The 26239-nt window shown below is 39.1% G+C and overlaps 1 protein-coding gene across 1 annotated transcript in view; it reads right to left on the reverse strand.

Annotated features, from left to right (window-relative positions):
• The window catches only part of LOC124789866 (Bardet-Biedl syndrome 1 protein homolog), a 115861-nt gene extending 98173 nt beyond the window's left edge, over positions 1-17688 (reverse strand). Inside the window, exons 1-2 of the mRNA XM_047257378.1 lie at positions 17602-17688; positions 15000-15156 (exon numbers count right to left, since the gene is read on the reverse strand). Of these exons, the coding sequence (XP_047113334.1) occupies positions 15000-15156; positions 17602-17627 (183 nt within the window). The 5' untranslated portion in view covers positions 17628-17688. The remainder of the gene's footprint in view (positions 1-14999; positions 15157-17601) is intronic.
• Positions 17689-26239: the final 8551 nt, after the last annotated feature.

Raw genomic sequence — 26239 nt, forward strand, 5'->3', positions numbered from 1 at the left:
ATTTTCTGTGCAAAATTGTACCAGGTGGCCTCCTCTTTCATTCCTTATCCCCATCCCTTGTTCAGCCACTACTTTTCCTTCACTTCCTTTACCTACTATTGAATTCCAGTCCCCCATGACTTGTTGTGTGCTGTCCTTAGGTTAGTTAAGTTTAAGTAGTTCCAAGTTCTAGGGGACTGATGACCATAGATGTTAAGTCCCATAGTGCTCAGAGCAATTTGAACCCCCATGACTATTAAACTTTCATCTCCCTTCACTATCTGAATAATTTCTTTTATCTCATCATACATTTCTTCAATCACTTCATCATCTGCGGAGCTAGTTGGCGTATAAACTTGTACTACTGTGGTAGGCACGGGCTTCATGTCTATCTTGGCTACAATAACGCGTTAACTATGCTGTTCGTAGTAGCTTACCTGCGCTCCTATTTTTCTATTCATTTTTAAACCTTCTCCTGCATTACCCCTATTTGATTTTGTATTTATAACCCTGTATTCACCTGACCAGAAGTCTTGTTCCTCCTGCCATCGAACTTCACTAATTCCCTCTATATCTAACTTTAAACTATTCATTTCTCTTTTTAAATATCCTACCCTGCCTACCCGATTGAGGGCTCTGACATTCCACACTCCAACAATCTCCTGATAATGCCGTTCTTCTGAGTAGTCCCCACCTGGAGACTGAATGGGGGACTATTTTACCTCCAGAATATTTTACTCAAGAGGATGCCATCATCATTTAACCACACAGTAAAGCTGCATGCCATTGGGAAAAATTATGGCTGTAGTTTCCCCTTGCTTTCAGTCGTTCGCAGTACCAGCACAGCTAGGCCATTTTGTTTAATGTTACGAAGCCAGATTAGTCAATCATCCAGACTGTTGTGCTGCAACTGCTGAAAAAGCTGCTGCCCCTCATCAGGATCCACGCATCTGTCTGGCCTCTCAACAGATACAGATACCCCTCCATTGTGGTTGCACCTACAGTACAGCTATCTGTATTACTGAGGCACACAAGCCTCCCCACCAACGACAAGGTCCACGGTTCAGGAGGAGGTGAGAGACTTCATTACTACATATACAAATATCAATGCATATTTTTCAATATGGGAGTAAAGCTTCATTTACTGCCTTTGACATACAATTTTAATTGATCACTAATGGAAATGTTTTTATATGCTAAAATGATGCCTATTCCATGCCAGAATGTATCTTCCATGATAACCAGTTTTTTTGCTGGTTTCACATGTTATTAGATGAGAAGGAGATTGGACAGTCACCTTAAGCATAAGGAACACTGCATCACATTCTGTAGACCATCATTACTGCACATCTTTGTACTGATTTTTTTTTTAATGCATCTGTAGCTTCTAAACGGCACAGTGTTGACGGTAGGCTTGTCCAAATAAGAATGTGATCTAGATGTTCTACATGTACTTCAAAGAATTTAAACTTCTCTGAATTACATTTTAGACTTGTCTCATGTAGTTTGGAGAAGATGATCCACACATTATTGATGTGATATTGCTTGTTCACATGTATGACAAAAATGTTATTGAGGTAATTCATTCACTGTGGTATGTTTTGGGTTAGATACTGCATAAATCTTTGGATGAAGGTGGGCTTGCTTGCTATTTTGAAATTTTGAAATGCAATCTCATTCCTTTATTTGCAGAAATGGTATGTTAATAATTGCAATTCACTGAGAATCATCAACTAACAGAAGGTGCCATAAATGATCTCCTCAGTCAAAAAAAAAAAAGAAAAAAAAAATCCCACCAACAATTTTGGAGAGCAGCTCTTCTTAACATGGGGAGATTTGTGAAATAATTATTAGATGTCCATTAACTGTACTTTTAGCATTGCTGTATATGTTTTAAGTCTCATGGCAATGCTTGATTGAGGGAACTGATTTGTTTAAAAGGAGGGAAAGAAAAAGTTTGTGTTAATTCTGAAGTGAACAGCACTGGGTAGAGACTGAATCGATATTTAATCTGGAATGGATTTTGAGCTTGAACCCTTGCTTTAACCCTGATTTGACAAAAATGTCCAATGTTCATTATTATTATTTTATATTTTCTTACAATAGTTACATATTTCCTGCCTGACTAGAAAGGCTAGTAGTCACTGAAGCACAAAACAGAACATGATGGATGACTGTGACCTATTAAACTTAGGATGGAGATGGGTTTGCAGTTAAAAGTTCGAGAGTGGGTGTATATCATGGGTTGGGACAATCATTGACTAGCTGAACTGCTAGTTTGGGGCATGAGTCTTGCTACATCTATGGTGCTGTATGCGGAAAACAATACAGCTCCTTTTTTTATTTTTATTTTATTTTTTCCAGGAAGATCCAATGAGGAAGTGGGCAGATAACACCAGGGTGAATAGTGAACTTCAGAGAAGTCCACTTCAACCTGTAGATGCCTATCCATAGTTTTTGTCACCTGGACTGATTGAAATTTACAGCTTAAATTTTCAACTGAAAGGGAACACAATCACAGAACTGTATTACTGATTAAGTTGATATTTACTCTTATGAAAACTCATTGTGGGTTTTCACTATGGAAATGAACACTCAAGAGATAACAACTTTCTATGAAAGATAAATATAATAGATTCAATAGGAAGTAAGTTCTGGTTTCAACCCAGACAAGGGAAATAATCTTTGACTCTGCTCATCAGATACCTGAAAGCCATCACAGTATCACCAAGTCCTGAAAAGTACGTGTCTCAATTTACCTTTGACTCATCAAAAACTAAACCAAGGGCTACAGACTCAATGAAACTGATACTCCTTGTTGTTGTTAACATAGGAGCTGACTGAGCAAGAACAACTTCTGTTTGAATTGCTACTAGTAATATTTTTCTTTCTCCTCCTCATGTTTCTGTTTGAATATTTTCAACAACACAGGGTCCATTTACTCATATTGCATACACAATATACATGAGTCGTCATCAATAGTTTTATATCTATATTAGGATACATTTATTTGAAACACATGACTAGTAGCACCAAACACAAAATTGATATACAGAGTGACTGACACATTATAAGAATTGCGCAATGGCAAGAGAACTGATTGGAAAGATATCACAAGACAATTCAGTAGGACGCATAAATATACTAGCAGTGAGACTAACACAGTTTCTAAGAGTGTTCATATTACGTCCACATATAAAATTAAGGGAACCAGAGTGGTGAGCACAGAATACGCAGTACCACAAGTGATTGTGACTGGACTGTGCTGAAACCTTTATTGGAAGCAACTTTTTGAGAGATGTGCATCAGGTAAAATGCCATGGGCAGTCTTATTTTCCAGAATGTCAACGGCACATCAGTACCGTCCACAGTTGTGGTATGGCAAGGCACCTGTTCTATGAATGACATAAAAAGTTTAGCAACAAGGAACCGTAAATGCATAGCAAATATTTTTTACTATGTTAATAGAAAAAGGAAAATTGGGTTTTATATATCAGGAAAAATATGTTGATCAGTATTCTGAAGAAAGAATACAAACATAATTAGAAATAAGAAAAACTGAGAAGTTTCCTAAAAAGTAAATGAACATGTTATTTTATTTACAAGGGAACAAGTTGTAAAGGGCTGTCCTTATGAATTGATTATGAATCTACTGCTCTACTTATTACAAGTGTACAATCTGCCATTTTATTTGAACAAAGAGATACACATAACAGAGACTTTAAGTCATCAATGATACACTGAAGAGCCAAAGAAACTGGTGCACCAGCCTAATATTTTGTAAGGCCCCCGCAAGCATGCAGAAGTGCTGCAACATGAAATGGCATGGACTCGACTAATGACTGAAATAGTGCTGGAGGGAATTGACACCTTGAATCCTGCAGGACTGTCTATAATTCTGTAAGAATATGAGGGGTGCAGACCTCTTCTGTACAGCATGTTGTAAGGCATCCCAGACATGCTCAATAATGTTCATGTCTGGAGTTTGGTGGCCAGCAGAGGTGTTTAAACTCAGAAGAGTGTTCCTGGAGCCACTCTGTAGGAATTCTGGACGTGTGGGGTGTCACATTGTCTTGCTGGAATTGCCCAAGTCCATCAGAATACACAATGGACATGAATGGATGCAGGTGATCAGACAGGATGCTTACGTACATGTCACCTGTCAGAGTCATATCTACATGTCTCAAGGCTCCCGTATCACTCCAACTGCACATACCCCACACCATTACCAAGGAGCCTCCACCAGTTTGAACAGTCCCCTGCTGACATGAAGGGTCCACGGATTCATGAGGTTGTGACCATACCTATACACATCCATCCACTTGATACAACTTGAAATGAGACTCATCCAATCAGGCAAAATGTTTGCAGTCATCAGCAGTTCAATCTCAGTCTTGACAGGCTGAGGCAAGGTGTAAAGCTTTGTGTCATGCAGTCATCAAGAGTATACAAGTGGGCCTTCAGCTCCGAAAGCCCATACCAATGATGTTTCATTGAATGGTTTGCACACTGACACTTGTTGGCGGCCTAGCATTGAAATCTGCAGCAATTTGTGGAAGGGTTGCACTTCTGTCACACTGAATGAATCTCTTCAGTCGTCATTGGTCCTATTCTTGTAGGACCTTTCTCCGGCTGCAGCAATGTCAGAGATCTGATGTTTTACCAGATTCCTGATATTCATGGTACATTCTTGAAATGGTTGTACAGGAAAATCCCAACTTCTTCACTACCTCAGAGATGCTGTGTCCCATCGCTCATGTACCGACTATAACACCATGTTCAAACTCACTTAAATCGAGGTAATCTGCCATATATCAGCAGTAACCAATCTAAGGAATGTGCCAGACTTGTTGTCTTATATAGGTCCTGCTGTATTCTGCCTGTTTACATATCTCTGTATTTGAATACGCTTGCCTATACCAGTTTCTTTGGCACTTCAGTGTATATTCCTCTTCACTAGTTACAACAGTCTGTTAATGCTGGGGTAACTTTCAATTCTGTGACTGTAGAAACCACATGGATTTGAAGCGAAGAACTCATCGAACCACGTTTGGAGCGCATTTTCATCTGGGAAGGGAGTTTCTTGAAAGCTGTTTTATACGGAGCGGATAAGGTGAACATCGGAGGGTCCAAGATCAGGTGAATAAGGTGGGTGCAGAATGACTTCCCAATCCAACTTCTGTATAGTGTTTTTTGTCAGTCTAACAGAATGTAGGTGGGTATTATCATAGAGTAGCATCACTTTGCACAGACTTCTTGGTCATTGTTCTTGGACTGCCTCTGCAAGACATCTCAATTGTTGACAATAAATGTCAGCAGTGATGGTTACACATTGAGGAAGTAATTTGTAGTAGCGCACACTATCTCTGTTCAAACGGATGTGTAACACTATCTTCTGCGAATGCATGCAGGTCGTTGACAAGGAGTTGCTAGTTTATTCTGGCTCAACTGTTCCTTTCTTTCCTTATGTTGGTCTAAAGACACCATTTCTCATCACCAGTAATGACACAGGATAGGAAAGGTTGGTGTTGTCCACAAGCCAATAGATGGCGAGCAAGCAGAGGTGCACATGTGGCCACACACTCATTTTTGTGATTCTGGCTTAAAGCATGTTGTACCCATACACCCGATTTTTGAACCTTCTCCACAGCATGCAAATGTTGCTCAATGGTGGAATGATACTGTTCATCACAACTGCTAAATCTCAAGTACAGCAATGTGGAACATTATGAATTAATGTGTTTAAATGATCTTTATCAAGCACCAGTGGTCTTCCTGAATGTAGAGAGTCACTAATGTGAAAGCAATCCTTCTCAAAATGAGAAAACCAATTTCTTTCAGCATTCTGTCCATTATCCCCATACAGGATCAAATGTTTCTGACTGCCTCCACTGTTGTCACCCCTCCACTGAACTCAAACCAAAGAAAATGTCAGAAATGTTCCAATTTCTTCACTTGGTACTTTCTTTTCTAGCATCCATAGCTCCACTCACTATATCCAAATGACAAAATGTTAATATGTAAACTCAAATTGAAACAGTGAACTACCAATAAAAAATAACAATTGATAAATAAACCCATAGCAACCAGAATAGCAGCATGCAAAACAAAAACATTACGAACTTGTCCACCAACCTAATATTATGCTTAGCAGTTAAATGCTGTTATTGTGGTCTTCAGTCCAAAGACTGGTTTATGCAGCTCTCCACACTAGTCTATCATGTGCAATCATCTCATATTTATATAACAGGCTACAGTCTGTCTATCTGAAACTGCTTGCTGTAATCAAGCACTGGTCTCCACCTACAATTTTTTCCTCTCACACTTCCCTACATTACCAAACTGATGATTTCCTTGGTGCCTCAGGATGTATCTGATTAACTAATAACTTCTTATAGTCAATATCTGCCTTCAATTTCTTTTCTCCTCAATTTGATTCAGAACATCTTCATTAGTTATCTGGCAATTTAATCTTATGCATTCTTCTGTAGCTTCACATTTCAAAAGCTTCTTTTTTCTTCATGTCTGAACTGAATCAGTTATGTCATTGTTGAGAGAAGGCACAGGCATATGCTTTAATTACACCCAAATATTAAATTTACTAATCACACTGAATTTTCAGTTAATTAATTGCTAAACTGATGGAAAGATTTCATTGACTAACAATGCCCAAATAAAAATCGGCTATTTGGCTATCAGAAGAGCAAACCATGAGGCCTTTTTGAACCACTGAAAGCAGTACCAGTACCATCACCAAAATCTTTAACAGCATCAACAACACCAACACCTCCCCATCAACAACACTAACACCAGCACAAATACTAACAACAACAACAACAACAGAAGCAACAGCAATGAAAACAACATCAATACAAACAGAAGCATCAACACAAACATTAAAATCATCATCAGTAGGAGCAGCAGAACCATCAGCAACAGCAGCAGGTCAAATACCAACAACGACAGCCATAACACCAGTAGGAGAAGCAAAGAAGACTACTGTACAAAGAATCATGAAAACACTAGCAACACTAGCAGCAGCAGAACTACCAACAACAGTAGCATCAGGATGACACAGCTTAAGGAGGAGCCACAGGATTATATTAAAAGGTCTACTTCTCCAGAGTCCGGCAGAAAAATGTACACCCTTTACAGAATGAAAAGTGTTACTTCTGTGTTTATTTTAAATTTAATAATTGATCACACAAGTTGTACAACCTTCAGTTTAGCACATGGTTACTTTAAATGTTCAAAATGGTCACCGTTGGTGGCTATACACATAACAGAATGACAAGCAGTTGCCACAACTACGTCAGTCAATGTTACAGCTGCACTTGTCACTGTAATCTCCTGGCGAAGTTCCTAAAGCATGTGTGGCTTACTTTGATAGACATTATCTTTCACAGTTCCCCACAAGTAAAAGTCCATAGGTGTTAGACCTGGTGACTGTGGAGGGAACTCAATGGGCCCTCTTCATCCAATCCAATGCCCCAGAAAATTGTCAACCAGGAAAGCTCGCACGGCTAGGTGTTAGTGTAGTGGCACCCTGTCCTGTTGGTAGAAGACCTCTTCATCAGCTCCACAAGGTGCACTTATACCTGGCAAAATTGAAGTATGTAACATTTCCGTGTACACTTCTCCAGTGACATAGCATCAAAGAAAAAGGGTCCTACTAAGCCCCTAGATGATAGTCCACATCACACATGAACCTCTGGTAGATTCACCACTTTATCCACAAAAACATGCAGATTTTCTGGTGCCCAGTACACACTATTACATTGATTCATGGTTCTATTAAGTTTAAATTGTGCCTCATCATTCCCCACTACCGTCATCACAAATTGTTCATCATCAGCTACCATTTGCTGATACCATTCGTGAAATTGCATTCTGCGATCAGGATCATCATCATTAATCGCACGCAGTAATTGTGGAATGAAAATCTTCCACTTTGCAGCTTTCAGAATTCTTGTACTGCTAACCCCCACTTCATGTGCACATTACATAGCAGACTTCTGTGGAGAATTAAAAAACATTTCTAAAACGAGAGCCGATGAAGCAGGACTTGTAGTTATTTGCTGTCTTCCTAATCTTTCTTTGTGAATATCACAAATTGTTCCAAGCAATTCAAACTTGTCAATGATGCATTTAATTGTTAGATGCGTTGGCAGTTCTGTTTCAAATTCCCACCTCCACTAACATTGCACTTCAACGGCATTAACAAACTTGAAATACCACTTCACAATACATTTTCGTTGCTCAAATGTCAAGCATGCTCCAGCCATCTTGTTTTCTCAATACCAAGATAAAAGTACTAGCATCTGTTGAGCCAAAGACCACACTACAATACATTCATAACTCAAATCGAACGGCAATATCGGTATCTTGATAGAGCCTGACAAAGAGGGTATACATTTTTCTGGCGGACTCTGTATTTTACACAGTGATGATTTTTTTATGTCCACGGACCTAGAAAAGAATAAGAACATGACAAATCAGCCTACAAACTTACAGATAAGTCACAGCAACTTCCTTTTTTAAACATTCAGGGCCTTGAAAGGAAAGTTGAAGTATTGGAGGAATTACCAACACAAAATAAGTATTCTTTCCTCTGTTTATCTGAACATTGGCTTAAACAGGAATAAATAGAATATGGTACTATAAACCATAAGGTTATAAATACAGGAGCAGCTTCTGCACATCCCAGTACCAAAATGGTGGTAATGTAATCCATGTTTTCAGTGAAACAGACCTTAGAGCAATTGATCTCAGCTGTGAATGTGTTGGGAAACACTTCAGAATTATGGGTATCATATGTGATGTAATGAAAGTTATTTTAGCATGTATCTACCATAGCCCTGATTAAGATGGATGTACTTTTTTAGGTAACTTAGACCAGGTACTCTGCTACATAACAAAGTTGGAAGAATATGTAACAAAAATGGAAGTGGGGGATCTAAATTCAAGCTTTGATTTAACTTGTGACAAACCTAGAGTAAAAAAGTTACTAACTGTCCTATGGCAGCACAATTTCCATTACATTAATTCAAAAGCTACTAGACTAAAAGTATCCCTAGATAACGTCTTTTTGACTGTCCTCATGATATGTATTCCACCAGGGTGAAAGAATTTATTTTCTCAGATAACAACATGTTAACAGTAGAGTTAAAACATTTTATAAAAGTGGACAGGATCAAGTTCCAACAAAAGTTAACTAGGTCTAAAAACACTTTAATCTAACAAAATTCAATCTGAAAAAACTGGTGCACATGCTGAGCATAAGAGATGGGGACAAATTATTTGTAAGATGTGGTTTCAATGCCAAACTTTTTTATGAGACCTTCCACAATTATTTAATTAGTATCTTAAATGCTCGTTCTGTTCCAAAGAATAAAGATTTAACAAAAAAGGGAAAACTACGGTACAGCGAATCTAAAGAATAAAATACTCCTGTTAAAATGCCTAAGCGAAGTCAATAATTCTCATTAAATTAAGAATCTGCAAAAAGTTGTCAAGAAAGTGTACAAGAAAGAATTACAATTGACTACAAACATCCAACACTAAATTCATAAAAAATAATAAAAACGGCCTGCTCAGTAGTTAATAACGTTAAAGGTGTAGTCAGAAACTCTGGTAACAAAGTTCCAATACCAGCAGATATATTGAACCAATACTTTGTAAATCAGAAAGTTAATAAGAAAGCCTAATGAAACATATATGGATTTTCTTAAGAACACAAACTTAAATCATGATCAGGGCAGACCTCCATTAAGCAGCTTTATGGAGGTAGATTAAGAGGAAGTTCTTGAAACTGTTAAAGACTTGAAAAATTTATATCATACAGATGTTGTTCATATGTCAAACAACCTCCTGAAAGAAATAATACATTACATTGTAGCTTCATTAAAATACTGTATAAACTTGGGTCTTAAAGAGGATCTTTTTCCTGATCCCATCAAATTATTCAAGATGACTCTAGTCCGTAAGGAGGGAAGCAAAAATCTGAACTTGTGAACTACAGGCCAGATTCACTACTCCCACTACTAAGCAAAGTCTTTCAAAGTAGCATGTATAAACAAATGTATGAGTAGCTAGAACTGAACAGGATGTTAAGTACATAACAGTTTCGTTACAGGAATGAAAGATCATCTACACACTCTTAGTCAGAGACATTTTATCAGCATTTGAGGACCATGCACATACATAGGTAACCTTCTGTGATCTGAGTAAGGTCTTCAACTGTGTTGACCACCATGTTTTGCACTCCAAACTAGAATAATATAGAATTTGTGGCAAAATTCTAAAACTAATGTAATCATACCTCAATAAAAGAAAGGCAATGGTAAGTTCGGGAGAACAGTTGGAGTGCCGCAGGGATCAAAATTAGGACTTCTTCTATTTCTGGTAGAAATAAATGAATTACCAGTTAATACAAATGTAAAGACATATATGTGCATAGATGATACCACTTTTCTGTCAGTAAATAAACCATGTATTTGAAGAATGAATCTGGTGAAAGGAAGTGCAGCATCCTGGTTCAGTGCAAATTAAATATAAATAAGATGCAGAATATGTAATTCTGTCTATCGAAGACTGCAAAAATGGATAAACAAAATGTAAAATTTTTAGGCAATACACTTGACAACAAGCTAACATGGAACACTGATGTAGAATAAGTAACAGTTATGTTAGCAAGAGTGACGTACTTGCTGAAGAGACTGATGTTATGTGTCACCTTTGAATATGTAAGGACAGCGTAATTTACCTCTTTTCAATCTATTTAAAATACAGATTAATACTCTGGGGAAAAAGGAAAAAAAAGTTCTTGTTATTTAGAAAAAGGCAATTAGAGTAATGGAAAGAGCCGATATCATAATTCATTGAAAGCTTTTGTTCACTAAGTATAAGATCTTAACTGCAATTAATTAACATATTCTAGAAATTGTTAATTACATATACATTGAACTATCAAATTTAAGTGTAAACAAATCAAAGACATGATTATAATACAAGAACAAGTACTATGCTGCTCTTAACACAAAACAGACTAGCAAAAACAAACAACAGTCATACCAACATGGCAATAAAAATATGTAATAAACTGTGGAAACACATCACAGACATGCCAATCAAATCATTTAAGGAAAAACTGCATAGCTTCTTGCTAGATAACCAATCTTATTCTTTGGAAGAATTTTTAGAAATGTCAAATACAACACTGTAAATAACATAAATATGTATTTTGTAATAACAATAAGTAAAAGTCTATTGCATGTACAAATGCTAAATGGATCAAAGAGAATCTGAATCTGAAATGGAACCTTCAACAACTACCATAGTGTTAAGAAACAGATGAAGTCTCTAAAATAGAATAAGGCCTCAGGATCCAGTTGAATACTTGTCACATTCTATAAAAGTTTGTGAATGAGTTAGGCCCTCTCCTAACCATAACATACCACAGATCACTTCAAATATAATGAAGTATCTCGAAGAGAATGACCTTCTCCATGAATTTTTTCCAGATGATGTACTTATCTATAATGATGCACTATCTGCAAAAAGCTGTATAAATTTTCAGTAAGTTCTTGATAAGGTTCCAAAATAGTGCAATGAACAACAACCTGCTTTAATTATTTAAAAATGTGAACTTGTGGTCATCATAAAATGCATAACTGTTGTATTCTATGAGTATAGTATCAATGAGTTACAACTGGAATCAGTCAACTCATAGAAATATACCTAAGTGCAGCAGTTGTAGCTACATGAAATGCAATGACAGCACAGGGTCAACTGTAGGTAATGCAGGTGACCCATTTCATTGGTAGTACACTTCTAAGATACAGTCATTCTACAGAGCAGACTAATAGGTGTAAAACAAAGGATAGGCCTACAGACAGACAGATGATGAATGCGTTTGGCTGCCAAGAGAACAATGTGTGAAGCCTTCAGTGATGACCACAACAGAATATTGTCAAACGATCTTTCACAAAACTCAAAGACATTTTGGTGGTATATAAAGGATGTTAGTGGCACCAACGTTAGTGTCCAGTCCAAGAATTGCCCCAATTTCTTCACTGTACCACTGAAAAGATGAGAGTAATATATATTAGTGTCAGTGGTGTTGAGAAACAGCTAAAATCATTAAAAGTGAACAAAACTCCAGGGCCTGGTAGAGTCCCTCAGATTCCATACGTAATTCACTGTGAGGAAGCCCCTCCTCTAACTATAATCTATCACAGATCTCTAGAACAAAAAACTGTGCCCAGTTCTTGGAAAAAGGCACAGGTCACACCCATATACAAGAATGATAGTAGAAGTGATCCACAAAACTACTCTCTAATATCCTTGGCATCAATTTCTTGTAGAATCTTAGAACATATTCTCAGCTCAGATATAATAAGGTATCTTAAACAGAATGACCTGCATCACCTCCTCCATGCCAACCAGCATGAACTCCGTAAACATCAAAGATGTGAAACCAATTTGCACTTTTCAAGACAGGCAGCTAGATGAAGTAGTCTTTGATTTCAGAAAAGCATTTAACTCAATATCACACTTACTATTGAAAGTACGGTCATATGGGGTATAAGTGAAATTTGTGATTGGACTGAGGATTTTTTGTAGGGAGGACGCAGCATCTTATCTCAGATGGAGAGTCATCGTCAGATCTAGAAGTAACTTTGTTTGTGCCCACAGTAGTGTGCTGGGACCCTTGCTGCTCATGTTATATATTAATAACCTTGCAGACAATATTAATAGTAACCTCAGATTTTTTGGAGACAATGCAGTTATCTATAACGAAATACTGTCTGAAAGAAGCTGCAGAAATATTCAGTTAGATATTGATGAGATTTCAAAGTGGTGCAAAGATTGGCAACTTGCTTTAAATTTTCAAATATGTACAATTGTGGGGTCACTGTTGGAATCAGCCAAGTCATACAAACACCTGGGTTTAACACTTTGTTGGGATATGAAATGGAATGATCACATGGCTCAGTCAGGGGTAAGGCAGGGTAAGGCAGACGAGATGGTAGACTTTGGTTTATTGGTAAAACATTGGGGATGTGCAATCAGTCTATAAAGGAGATTGCTTACAAATCACTTGTGCAACCAGCTCTGGAATACTGCTCAAGCGTGTGGGACCTGTACCAAAAAGTATTAACAGGGGATATTGAACATTTACAGAGAAGGGCAGCACAAGTGGTCATAGGTGTGTTTAATCTGTGGGAGAGTGTCACAGAGATATGAGGGACCTGTACTGGCAGACTCTTGAAGGCAGACATAAACTACTCTGAGAAAGTCAATTAACACAGCTTTAAATGATGACTCTAGGAATATACTGCAACCCCCTACATATTGCTCACAAAGGTATCATGAGGATAATATTAGAATAATTACAATACACACAGATGCTTTGAAACAATCATTCTTCCCACACTACACACATGAATGGAATGGGAAGAAACCCTTAACACTGGTACAATGGGCATACCCTCTGACAGGCACTTTGCAGTGACTTGCAGAGTACAGATAAAGATGCAAATGTTGGAGACTGCTTATGAATCACTTTTGCACCCCATATTAAAATATTGCTCAAGTACTTGTGACATATACCAAAGAGGACTAACAGGGTATGATGAGAATATGCAAAGAGTGACAGCACCAACAGTTACACATTTAATTGATCCAAGGGAGAGTGCCATGAAAAACTATATCACAAAATCCTGCTTAGAAAACTTCAAGAATCAGTATTAAGTGAGGAATCTATCACTATACAACTGTCTCCTATGTATCATTCCCATAAGGGCTGTGAACATATGATTAGACTATTTACTCTGCCTACAGAGGAGTTTAAGCAATCATTCTTCCCACACTCCATGTGTGACTGGAATGAGAGGAAACCCTAATTTCTGGTAAAATGTGAAGTATCCTCTGCCATGCACTTTATAACTGTTTGCAGAGTATTTATGTAAATGTAGATTTTATTACAGTATATTAGACTGATCACTCCTGATGTGTTACAAGCTTCCATTTGCAATAGAAATGAAAAAAAAAATTAAATATAAAATTAAAATTACAAAGCTAAACCTCCACCTTTCCTCATAGCAGTCTTCTTTCATTTTGCATACGAGTTCCTAACAACAATTTTGAGTCTTTTACTGTAATGTAGAACTCATTTATGTACAACACTATTGCTTTATAATAAATTAGCATTCTGTGACCCAAGAATGTACAGTCCATATACAATGATCAGACAGAATGTTACGACCACCAACCTACTGCTGATATAAACTTGTTCAAGTGATAGCAGCATCAGCTGGCAAGGAACAACTGCTAGTCAGACACATGCATGGTGCATCCAGTATCAGTAAGAATGTTGTACATGTGCAGAATGATATTTGACAGAGGACTCAACTGGATGAACACAAACAGCTGATAACTGTAGCTAAAATCACTGTCCTTTCTGGAAAGCCAGCTTAAGATTACTTACATCTAGAGATTAGATGTGACCTTTAATAAATTTTGAACATTTCATAATTAGATGCCACTAAATTTAATTATCAGTATTTTACAGAACTGTAATTTTGATAACAAAACAGATGCCATGCTTAACCACACTGCATGCTTGCATCACTGACTCATTGTTCCAGAGTTAAGCTTGTATAGGATCTATAAAATAATATAGTGTCTTACACTTACATCACACCCTGAAAACGGCTATCACTACACATTTCACTAACACAAAATCATGTGACACACTCAAACAATGGGAAATGTGGGACGGAATAATAAAATGAAACAGATTACTACTTGACACGAAGAGGAGAAGTTGAGTGTCAGACAGGCATATTGAAGAGTACATTCAAAACATAGACTAAGGTAATGGACAGAGTCCTCCTTCACATATAGAATAAAATACACACGCACACACACACACACACACACACACACACACACACACACACACAACCACTATCACCTCTGGGCACTAAGGTGTCACTCACTTGAAGTGTACAGACCTTGAGACGTATGTTGGAGGAACCTGTGCCCAAATCAGCAATAATAAGTTTATAGTCTCCATCACCATTAATATCAGCCATAGTAATACAATGACTGAATGTATAAATTCCAGCATGAGCATCAGTGAAGGCATCAAGCCATGGTGTATTAAGTGCCCTGTAAATGTAATTTCTCAATGTAAAACATACCACAAGTAGATTTCGTTTCAGTTGATTCAGTGTACATAATTTTACAGCCAGCCTAATATCAGTACATGTGTTTATGCCCAACTAGTCATCAATTTTAAATTGTGGAACTTGATTGTTATATCTTGAGGTTTGATATAATTCAATAAAAGGTAAACATGAAAACTTATTTGTAAACACAAAAAGCAAATGCATGTCCCATGTACCACAGGTTGGTAACTACTTTACTGGCCAACTGAATCCTGTGCCAAAATAGAGAATTTAAAAATATACAAGAAAGTATTTCCACCAGTATGCAAGTTTTCAAGAAGAAATATTTTAAACTATATCATGCGGTTGCTAACAGATTTCTAAAAAAGGACTTGAGAGACACTGTATGCAGAAAACGATTAGAATTGCCCACCTTTGGTTTGTTCACCACAGTAACATTCCCAGCACGGATTTGAGGGCAAAGTGTGACTTAGACACATGTTTATTGATGTTATCATTGTGGTACTGACTCAGGGGGAGAAGAACTCCTCCTGTTTCTTAACTTAATTCATATTCACATACTCAGTCCATTTAAAGCCAACCAATAAGCAACACTAACTCTACTTTGACAGCTGCCATCCCTCCACATCAGACACTCTCTTCCCTACATGCTTGCAAACTGCGCCAAACATACCTGCCCCACCAAAGAATCTCTCAACACATATACCAACAACTTCTTCCTGTCTTTATTCTTCTGCAAATAGCCCACAGATTATGTCCACAAACAAATCTGTTGGGCACTACTCTCTGCTCATCCTCTGACTTGAAAAAAACTCAACAGCACTCTTCTTGTCATACAGTGCTACTCAAGCCTGCAATGCCTCAATATATTACTTGGCCAAGGCTATGAATTTCTCAAGCCTAGTGCTAAAATGAGATACTCTATCCATGACATCATCCTCACACTGCCCACTGTTGTCTAATATCTCCCTTTTATCTTCTGTAACATCCTTGTCTAACCATATGTCATCACTATAAACTAACAGTTTAATGTCACTGTGAGTCTTTTTAAATGTTGCTGATTGACTTAAACTTAAACAACTATGGAACAGAATATAGGAAAGTTTTAAAATTCTGAAACTTCATATTCCATGCAAAAAGTTTTAATTTTTACTAAAACAAGCCTCGGTTGTTACTGTTTATGGAAAATTAGTTTCCATCTCATTGCATAAATCTCAATACAGTTGCTAAAAAATAAGAAGTTTTTATTTCTCAATGGCATAAGGAGTTGTTATTACAAACAAAAAAATTACTGACCTGTATCAGTACAAGTAGTAGAGACTGGTGGGTGCTTATAGGATGAGACTCAGGGATGTACATTAAGTAGTAATTATAATGTTTATATTAAACAAATCTTCATTTTACCGGTTCTGTATATAGAAAGCTGATTGTGGTCTGTCAAAAATTTTTTCAAAGACACTACTTTAATCATATACCAGTAACTGTGATCTTTTAAGTGTAAACAAACTATGCCAAACCATAAGTTACCTATCATTAATGAGAGCTAGTTACTGTATTGATCTACCTTATTTTACAAAACTACAACTCTGGTATAAGCTAATGTAGTTGGCCTGAATTTTGATTCGTCCCATAATGTAGTCTACCACATTCTCCCTTATGACAGGAGTTGATAGCAGAACGTTTAGTGAGGTTGAATGAAAATTAGCAGAAGTAATGATGGGTAAGGAAACATTATCAATATGACTCACTTCAAACTGTATTACGACAAGGCACACTTTTGATAAGCCTTTGTATTAAGTATGTTTCGATGCATTGCTAAACTGAATGAAATATCATAGCATTTTAGACTGAACAACATCAAACTTTGAAAATGGGTGTAAGTGTTGCGTGAGATTTCTGTTTAAAATGTGATGATTCTTCCTCGTGTCATTCTAATTTAAAGTATTGTTGACTGGAAGATTATAATACCCAGTTTTCCTCATCACCTTTGTCTGGCTCATTACATGAGCAGAAAGTGAGCAAAAGTTCACCCTCTGAGTGACAAATTTTATGTACTGGTACTACTTTAAGAGAAGCTAACATTATAAATTAGTGTTACAAAGTAAACTAGAATTAGGATCACTTAGGTACAACATAATATTATGTAATAAAACTGTATTTTTTTAATCTCTGGAACTGTAAGTCATAATGTATTGTAAATCATTGTACATTAATGTTCTACCTGAAACGCTTTACCAGCTAATCTCGTTCAACGTCAAAAGTATACCTTCACCAACAAAATATTAGGTGAGGTATTTAAATATTCGGCACACATCGAGTGCAGAATGTACGCGTAAGTAGTTGAACACTCGTTTATTGCTGTGGTGTATAACTACTTGTTTGGATGCATCACGTAACATGAAACCGGATATAATGCTATACAAACCTTATTCCAGCCATTTTCATACGCATGTACCACACATCAAACTGTTTGAACTGCAGCACACTTCGCTCGCTATGAAGACGAGCAAACTCCTCCAGTCCCCGAATCCATAGCGACCGCGTCGGACAACAAACGACTCCACCGTTGTCATGGCAACGCAACTTGCTAGGGCCGCACACACGGGCGACGGATCGCAGCAATCCGTCGCATGGGGAACCACTTGCTTTGTAGATCGCACGTGTGTGAGCAAATCACAGCGATCTGTCGCTGATCGCATGTAAATCCCAGGCACTCTGATGCATCGCATGCGATTCGTGCTTATAATATCGCTGCCGGATTGGTTGACAGGCGTGTAAAGCTAGCGAAATGAGGGATGCTCCGCTAGCTTTAGACGCCTGTGGTTGGTTGGCAGCGATCTATTTGCTTATAAACAACAGCGTTCTATAACTGACAATCGGCGATACTTCGACAATGTAGCGCTGATTACATCAGTTTGTTTTTTGTCGCCTTGCTGTATGGTTTAAGGATGACCATGGCCACTTGGAATAAAGATTTTGCACTTGAGTTTCTCGAATTATTCCGTGAACAGGAATCGCTGTGGAAAATGAAATCTAAGGATTATCATGATAAATTAAAAAGAGAGAAATGTTTCGAGCAGCTGCTCGTAAAAGTTAAGGAAGTGGTCGCTGCAGCAACAAAGGACCAAGTTAAAAAAATTCGCAACTTGAGATCTGCTTTTATGAAACAGTACAGTAAAGTGGAAAATTCTTTAGTGTCGGTAAGTACAAGAGAACAAATATATACAACACAGCTGTGGTGTTTAAGTAACCTTTTGTTTTTAAAGGACTATGCTGAGCCTCATTTCTTGTTAACTGTCAGTTCGTTTAGTGAGATGAGGAAATTACGAACTGACCATTTCTAAAGGACTTAACACTTTAACAGCCAGCTCGACGAGGAAATTACGAAGCAACTAGCATTTGTCATGGTCACTGCGTGGTTGTAATAAAATTAGTTGAAATATAGGAATGAAGAGAGAGTGATTTAGAGATAATATTATTTATTTTTATCTTTAATGATAGCTTTTACAAGTATTGTAGTACAAAATATAACAAAATGATTCAAATGGCTCTGAGCAATATGGGATTCAACATCTGAGGTCATCAGTCCCCTAGAACTTAGAACTACTTAAACCTAACACGCCGGCCGCGGTGGTCTAGCGGTTCTAGGCGATCAGTGCGGAACCGCGGGACTGCTGCGGTCGCAGGTTCGAATCCTGCCTCGGGCATGGATGTGTGTGATGTCCTTAGGTTGGTTGGGTTTAAGTAGTTCTAAGTTCTAGGGGACTGATGACCACAGATGTTAAGTCCCATAGTGCTCAGAGCCATTTGAACCATTTTTTGAACATCAGACACATCCATGCCCGAGGCGGGATTCGAACCTGCGACCGTAGCAGTCACGTGGTTTCGGACTGAAGTGCCTAGGACCACACGGCCACCGCAGCCGGCTATAACAAATGAGAAGAGATGTATAGCTACGGTCGTCATGTAGGCCTACGCTTGTGGATGCTAAACTGTTTCACCAAGGCACGCTGCCGGCATCATTGAAGTATTGCACATAAACTTCTGGAACTTGCTGAGCAGAAGCTTTGGACATAGCTCGAATTCTTTGCAGCCCTAGTAAGTCGCAATGACATCCTGTTCCGGTCACTCCTCTGTCGCAATTTTTCCTATCAAAGCAGTCCGAAGGCGAGTACGTGCCTGTACCGTTTCTGCGTCATAAATTGTGAAGCGTACAAAAAGTCATTACGGTTAAAAAGATGTTGTCCAGAATCAAGCGGTGGCCGAGCGGTTCTAGGCGCTTCAGTCAGGAACCGCGCGACTGCTACGGTCGCAGGTTCGAATCCTGCCTCAGGAATGGATGTGTGTGATGTCCTTAGGTTCGTTAGGTTTAAGTAGTTCTAAGTTGTAGGGGACTGATGACCGAAGATGTTAATTCCCATAGTGCTCAGAGCCATTTGAACCAGAATCAAACCGATTTGAATCTTTAGCACTCTGAATCTTGCAGTTATTCTTCCAGATACGTTTCCCACAATCCATCTGGCACGTGACACTCGATAATTGTAAATCCTTCGTTCTCTGTTCAGTTGATTTTTGTTGAATGGTTTCATGAAGTACGTAATGGAAAAGCCTCATCTCTGGCAAATACGTAACATAGTGTGTATTCATTCGCTTCATATGGTGGAGGTAGTTTCAAATTTCCATTCGGAAGTTTCTTTTTGAAATCCGTATTCTTCATTACACCACCGTCAGATACACATCCATTTGTGGTATACTGAAAGTAAATTAGTTCATAATGAGCATCAGCAATGGCAAAAAGCACTTGACTGTGAAACTGCTTGTAGTTGAAGAAATAAAAGTTCTAGCATCGCGTGGTGGAATAACGTAGACGTGTTTACTATCAACTGCCCCCAGACAGGTAGGAAACCGCCATCTGATTTCAAACGCCTTCGCTTCCCAATCTTTATCGGTCGATGGAAACTGCGACAAATAGAATACATTTCCGTTGATACATGTTTCAGGAAATACCACCAGATGATAGTGGCGCTCAGTCACGGATCCAGGATTTTGGTTTGGAAGGGACTTAACCCAGCTGATGGTAGCCTTTGTCGAGGTAAACAATAAAACACTAAAACCACACACAACATTATATTTTGCTCATTTAACGTACAGCGAATGTCTACAGATAACTTCTCGCAATGATTTCGACAGGTTGCAGGCTGCCGGTTATACACATCCGGGTGATTATAAATGCAAGCCAAACTGTTCAACCCGTCTTCCGTCATTGTGCGAAGGTACGATTTTATTAGTTGGAGCGAAGAGAAGCTGTGCTGCACACTACATTTGTAATTTTCGTATTTGGGCATAACTCGTTTGTCTCTTGATGCGCCTCTGTCGCTGATTGGGGGGGGAAGGAAGTTCCCTGTCTCTCCAAGGCTCCTTCCAAAGAGGTATTTATCCTAACAATGAGAGAGGAGGAAGCAAGTCACTGTTGTAAACACGCTGCCACTACCGAGTTCAGATTTTCTGTTTTTACGGTTCTCATAGTGTGAGGGTGAACAGTTCGAGAACTGCAGAGTGCTCTGTTCTTGAAAAGCGCCTTCTTAATTGTCCCAATACAAAATCGATGAAAGGAAGAAATACATTCAATCTGAAACAAAACACGGCACTATTCTCGAGCTCGAACGGACATAACAGAAAAGGAAGAAATGCTGCATTAAGCAAAAAAGCGTGTGTATTTATTAATGATTTATTTTACCTTTAGTATCCCTGCTTCAGTATCTGAGCGATGAACTGAACGTTTGGTACTTCTTGGTGCCTGCACTGGGATGTCCAAACGTTCTATAACCCGGCACCCCTCTTCGAAAATGTCTTGATGTTTTGTTTCTCAGTACATTTAGAGTGTTCTTACTATACTGTCTACCATCTGACAGTAAGGGTTAGGTAATGCAACAGGCTGAAGTTGCCGTGTAAGCGGAACAGTAATTCCAATACGAAAATGCCAGATGAAGTCTTAGCTATGAAGTAGTAACTGTAATAAAAAAGTAATTATTTTGTGTAAAGAAAACTTATGTTTAAGTAACACGTTCTACATCATTACGAAATGTCGTATTCATGATCTATCGAACAAGGATTAATGTATGTGTGTATGTATGTATGCGGCGGTTACCGTCAAAGGTAAGACAAAGTCGAATCGTTGAATAGACGTCCGAAAACTTGCACTTTCTGATGATGCAGAAGTTCCGTCCAGTTCGTCGAGAAACTGTACGGTAGTCTAAGAGCTCTTTGAACTGACGGGCTTTCATGACAGCACGTATCACTAACACTTCGTATCTCTTTTTGCCTCTGAGTTTTTTTCGAGTGTAGCTCGCTTGGCAAGTTCCAGTCTTTTTGCTGATTCACGCACAAAACTGGTAACAACACTTACAACTCCCATCATACTGCGAATACTAGCAAGCTGCAGACCTCCACGACAGCTACGTTTAGTTAATGTGCTTGCACAATGCATAGAAGTCGCTAGCGCATGGAGCTGTTTTATTCGGAATTGTCCGCCACTAAACTTTCCAGACATGCTGGGATCTCTGCTATAACCTTGACCTCTCAAATTCTCAACTTGTAGGCCGACATGATTCAGTTCTTGAACGATTCGATCACTTACACTACTGGCCATTAACATTGCTACACCAAGAAGAAATGCAGATGATAAACGGGTATTCATTGGACAAATATATTATACTAAAACTGACATGTCATTACATTTTCACGCAATTTGGGTGCATAGATCCTGAGAAATCACTACCCAGAACAACCACCTATGGCTGTAATAACGGCCTTGATACGCCTGGGCATTGAGTCAAACAGAGCTTGGATGCCGTGTACAGGTATAGCTGCCCATGCAGCTTCAACACGATACCACAGATCATCAAAGAGTAGTGACTGGCGTATTGTGGCGAGCCAGTTGCTCGGCCACCATTGACCAGGCGTTTTCAGTTGGTGAGAGATCTGGAGAATGTGCTGGCCAGGGCAGCAGTCGAACATTTTCTGTATCCAGAAAGACCCGTACAGGACCTGCAGCATGCGATCGTGCATTAGCCTGTTGAAATGTAGGGTTTCGCAGGGATCGAATGAAGGGTAGAGCCACGGGTCGTAACACATCTGAAATGTAACGTCCACTGTTCAAAGTGCCGTCAATGCGAACAAGAGGTGACCGAGACGTGTAACCAATGGCACCACATACCATCACGCCGAGTATGGCGATGACGAATACACGCTTCCAATGTGCGTTCACCGCGATGTCTCCAAACACGGATGCGACCATCATGATGCTGTAAACAGAATCTGGATTCATCCGAAAAAATGACGTTTTGCCATTCGTGCACCCAGGTTCGTCGTTGAGTACACCATCGCAGGCGATCCTGTCTGTTATGCAGCGTCAAGGCTAACCGCAGCCGTGGTCTCCGAGCTGATAGTTCATGCTGCTGCAAACGTCGTCGAACTGTTCGTGCAGATGGTTGTTGACTTACAAACGTCCCCATCTGTTGACTCAGGGATCGAGACGTGGCTGCACGATCCGTTACAGCCATGCGGATAAGATGCCTGTCATCTCGACTGCTAGAGATACGAGGCCTTTGGGATCCAGCACGGCGTTCCGTATTACCCTCCTGAACCCACCGATTCCACATTCTGCTAACAGTCATTGGATCTCGAGCAACGCGAGCAGCAATATCGCGATACGATAAACCGCAATCCGACCTTTATCAAAGTCGGAAACGTGATGGTACGCATTCCTCCTCCTTACACGAGGCATCACAACAACGTTTCACCAGGCAACGCCGGTCAACTGCTGTTTGTGTATGAGAAAACGGTTGGAAACTTTCCTCATGTCAGCACGTTGCAGGTGTCGCCACCGGCGCCAACCTTGTGTGTATGCTCTGAAAAGCTAATCATTTTCATATCATAGCATCGTCTTCCTGTCGGTTAAATTTCGCGTCTGTAGCACGTCATCTTCTTGTTGTAGCAATTTTAATGGCCAGTAGTGTAGTACAGCACCAGTCAAGTCAGTTGCAGATAGAAACCATATGAGCTTTTCGTGTATTGTGCTCTTTTGTACATGCATAAACCTGATACGTACAAGGATTTGTTCTGCACTACTGACACCAGTGGTGTTGTCACCAAGGACAGTATAATATTTTGGTTCCTTGACTTTGTTGAGCACCTTTTTTTATCACGACAGATTGGCAACAATCAGTCAGCTGATTCTGCGTTGTTTCATTCAGCTGTGTAGCGTTCTGCAGTGCTATCTCCAAATGTTTTTGTAGAGATGAATCAGATGTGTCAATGTGAAATTTCAAAACTGTCCGAAAATTTCCTTGCCAGGATGACCTCTTATCGGTATGTTTTCTCGACTGCATAAATCAGCCACTTCTATCTGATTAAATAGTTTCCGTTTCTCAGTTTAGATAAAAATATTGACAGCCTTTTAGGGTTTCCTTGTGAACTTTTGAAATATGTACTTTTTAACACCACCATTTTGTGGTAATCGGTAACGGAATGGTTTCCGAAGGTTTCTAGTCCTTTTTTATGTTTGCAAAGTGGGCGGGTGACTAAAGATCCTTGAGCCACAGTACCTGGACCAGAAAGTAGCACGCAAGGCAAACAATATGTTGTTGGCTATAGACTAGCCCAAATTATTCCTTTAGCCAATCAGATAGGTGTGGGGTCCTGCCCACTCATGTCTTATATAGTGCCTAAAGCTGCTTTCTTGGATAGCTAAACAATTCAAACGAATCACATTAATGGTTACAATAAAGTAGATTAACAGTACTTAACTTTGGTTACAACGAGTTGTCCAAGCGATGGTACATACAAATAATCAGTGTCCGTCGCTATATATAATGTCCAATACAAGTTAAGTGCCTATGGATCGCTAATAACGGTTCTGCTAGTGCATCTGATAGAGCTCGTCTTCTACAGTCCGTCTTCTAATGTCCGGCCGAACCTGGCAGGAGCGGCGCTTATATTCTCTTCGGCTAGAGGCCGCTCCTAGTCAACGAACTATTGGCTGTCGTCTCACAGTCTTCTCTGCTCTTGCGCTCTTCATCTCTGATCCGGCGCTTCTCGTTACGCCGGAACAATAGGGATCTTCTTTTTTGTCCACCCTCTTTTTGTCTTCATATTCATATTTACGAGATGGTTCCAAAGACTCTGACAGATGTTAATACTTTTTCTCGTCACTGGGTACTTTTCCTATTACACAAGAAACATCAAACCAGTTTTCAGCGCAAGTAATGTACGTACTAGCCAGTCCCACAAACACTGGTTCGGGCTCTGAAACAACAGGAAACAAAACCTACAACTTGTACACAAAATACAGAATCACAATAATCAAAACAACTTAACAACAACTAAATAAACTGTTCGGAACTACTCTTCAGGGTTATTTAAAAACGGCCAATAATCCTTGAAGGCAGCGCTGATCGCGGTGTGCCAAACGGTACGCGGGCATTGTGAGCGGGCCATGGTCGGTCCAAGATTCGGTCTGTCTTAGCTTTGTTCCTTCGTTGCCGGAAGTACCCGCTACAACGCGACGTATCATTTAGTATTGCGGTGCGACATTTTGCGGCCGGCACGACTTTCTTCTGTTTAGCAGAATCGTGGTGTCAGAGCTGTCTACTCCTCGCTATTTGTAGGCGGTGTGACAGACGTTCACAGGTCCAGTGGCTCTTTGCACAAAAAAAGGCAGTCTAGCAATCTATCGCTATAAACCTTTAAAAATAAACGTGAATGACAGGGTGAGAATTTTCAGTATCTATTATGCAGTTGCATAATCGAAGTGTACTGCATATTGGCTACGAAACGATATTACAACACCATGCAGAAAGAATTAATAGACTTATTCCACAGTGAAATAACAATAATTAAGAATGATCGAGGGACGGGGTTCACTGTGCTGTTCTTAAGAAGCACTTTGTGCTAAATTTGCAAGCATGGTGCACGTGAAAAAACTGAAATGGAGTTCTGAAGTCACAGTCATTATTTCACTGTGTGTTGCAACAGATTTCGATGAAACTGAACAACGAGCATGGAGACTATGTATTACTGCGAAGTACGTTCATTAAGTCATGGGACATGCCTGGAACGCTTTATCTATGTAAAGCTCGCTGTTGTTGAATTTATGAAGGAAAAAGAGTGCATGAACTAAAATTGGAACATGTGGAATGGATTGCAGACCTCGAATTTAACTGCACTTGATTGTACACTACCCATAGTATGCGATTGTAAGGTGAACTACTGGTTCGATGCGGAAGCATTTAAAAAGAAAATCGCGTTGTAGAACAGACAAATTCTGACAAAAGGCACAGTCCAGTTCCGTAACCTCACAAGTGTCAAAGAAAACGCGAAGTATGAAGAATTCATTGTGGCCTTGAAAGAATTACAAGGATAGTTTACTAAACGTTTTTGAGGACACTGCTAATCTTGTACCCATTTTCGAACTGTTTTCGAGACCGTTTGCCGATTCAGTTGAAAGCAACCTTGAGTATGTGCAGATGTAATTGATCGATCTACAATGAAAGTCCCGTTTTAAAGGAGAATCGTTTTTCGTTAAAACTTTCCAGGATTTCTACATTGTTTTCCTCAGGGAGAGTTTCCACGTCTCCGTAATGAGATTTCAAACGCGGTAAAATATTTCAATCAGAACATGTGTAAGAAAGACTTCTTATCGATTGTGAAACTAAATAAGTCACAATTATGTGCGAACCTGAGTGCGAAAATCTGTGAAATTGTCTCCCTCTGTTTGTATGCCAAGAGTTTGTGCTAGATAAAAATCATAATATGTCTTCAGGATGCCAAAAATAATTAAGTAATACTGAAAATTTGTTTTGTTTATGTTCTACGTAGCTGAGAAATATGAAATCAAGTCGTATGCAGTACGACTGCATTGCCATTTGAATACGTTGCGTTCGCCGATTGCCCCTCTTCCCCCTCTACCCGCTCAGACAGCGTGGCTGCACAGATAAGTATGTACTGCTTTTGTCTTTACCATGGAACCAACTTCGAAATCGGGAAAAAAAGTCAGCTATTCA

This window comes from Schistocerca piceifrons, chromosome 3, assembly GCF_021461385.2.
Source record: "Schistocerca piceifrons isolate TAMUIC-IGC-003096 chromosome 3, iqSchPice1.1, whole genome shotgun sequence".
Taxonomy (NCBI): Eukaryota; Metazoa; Arthropoda; class Insecta; order Orthoptera; family Acrididae; genus Schistocerca; species Schistocerca piceifrons.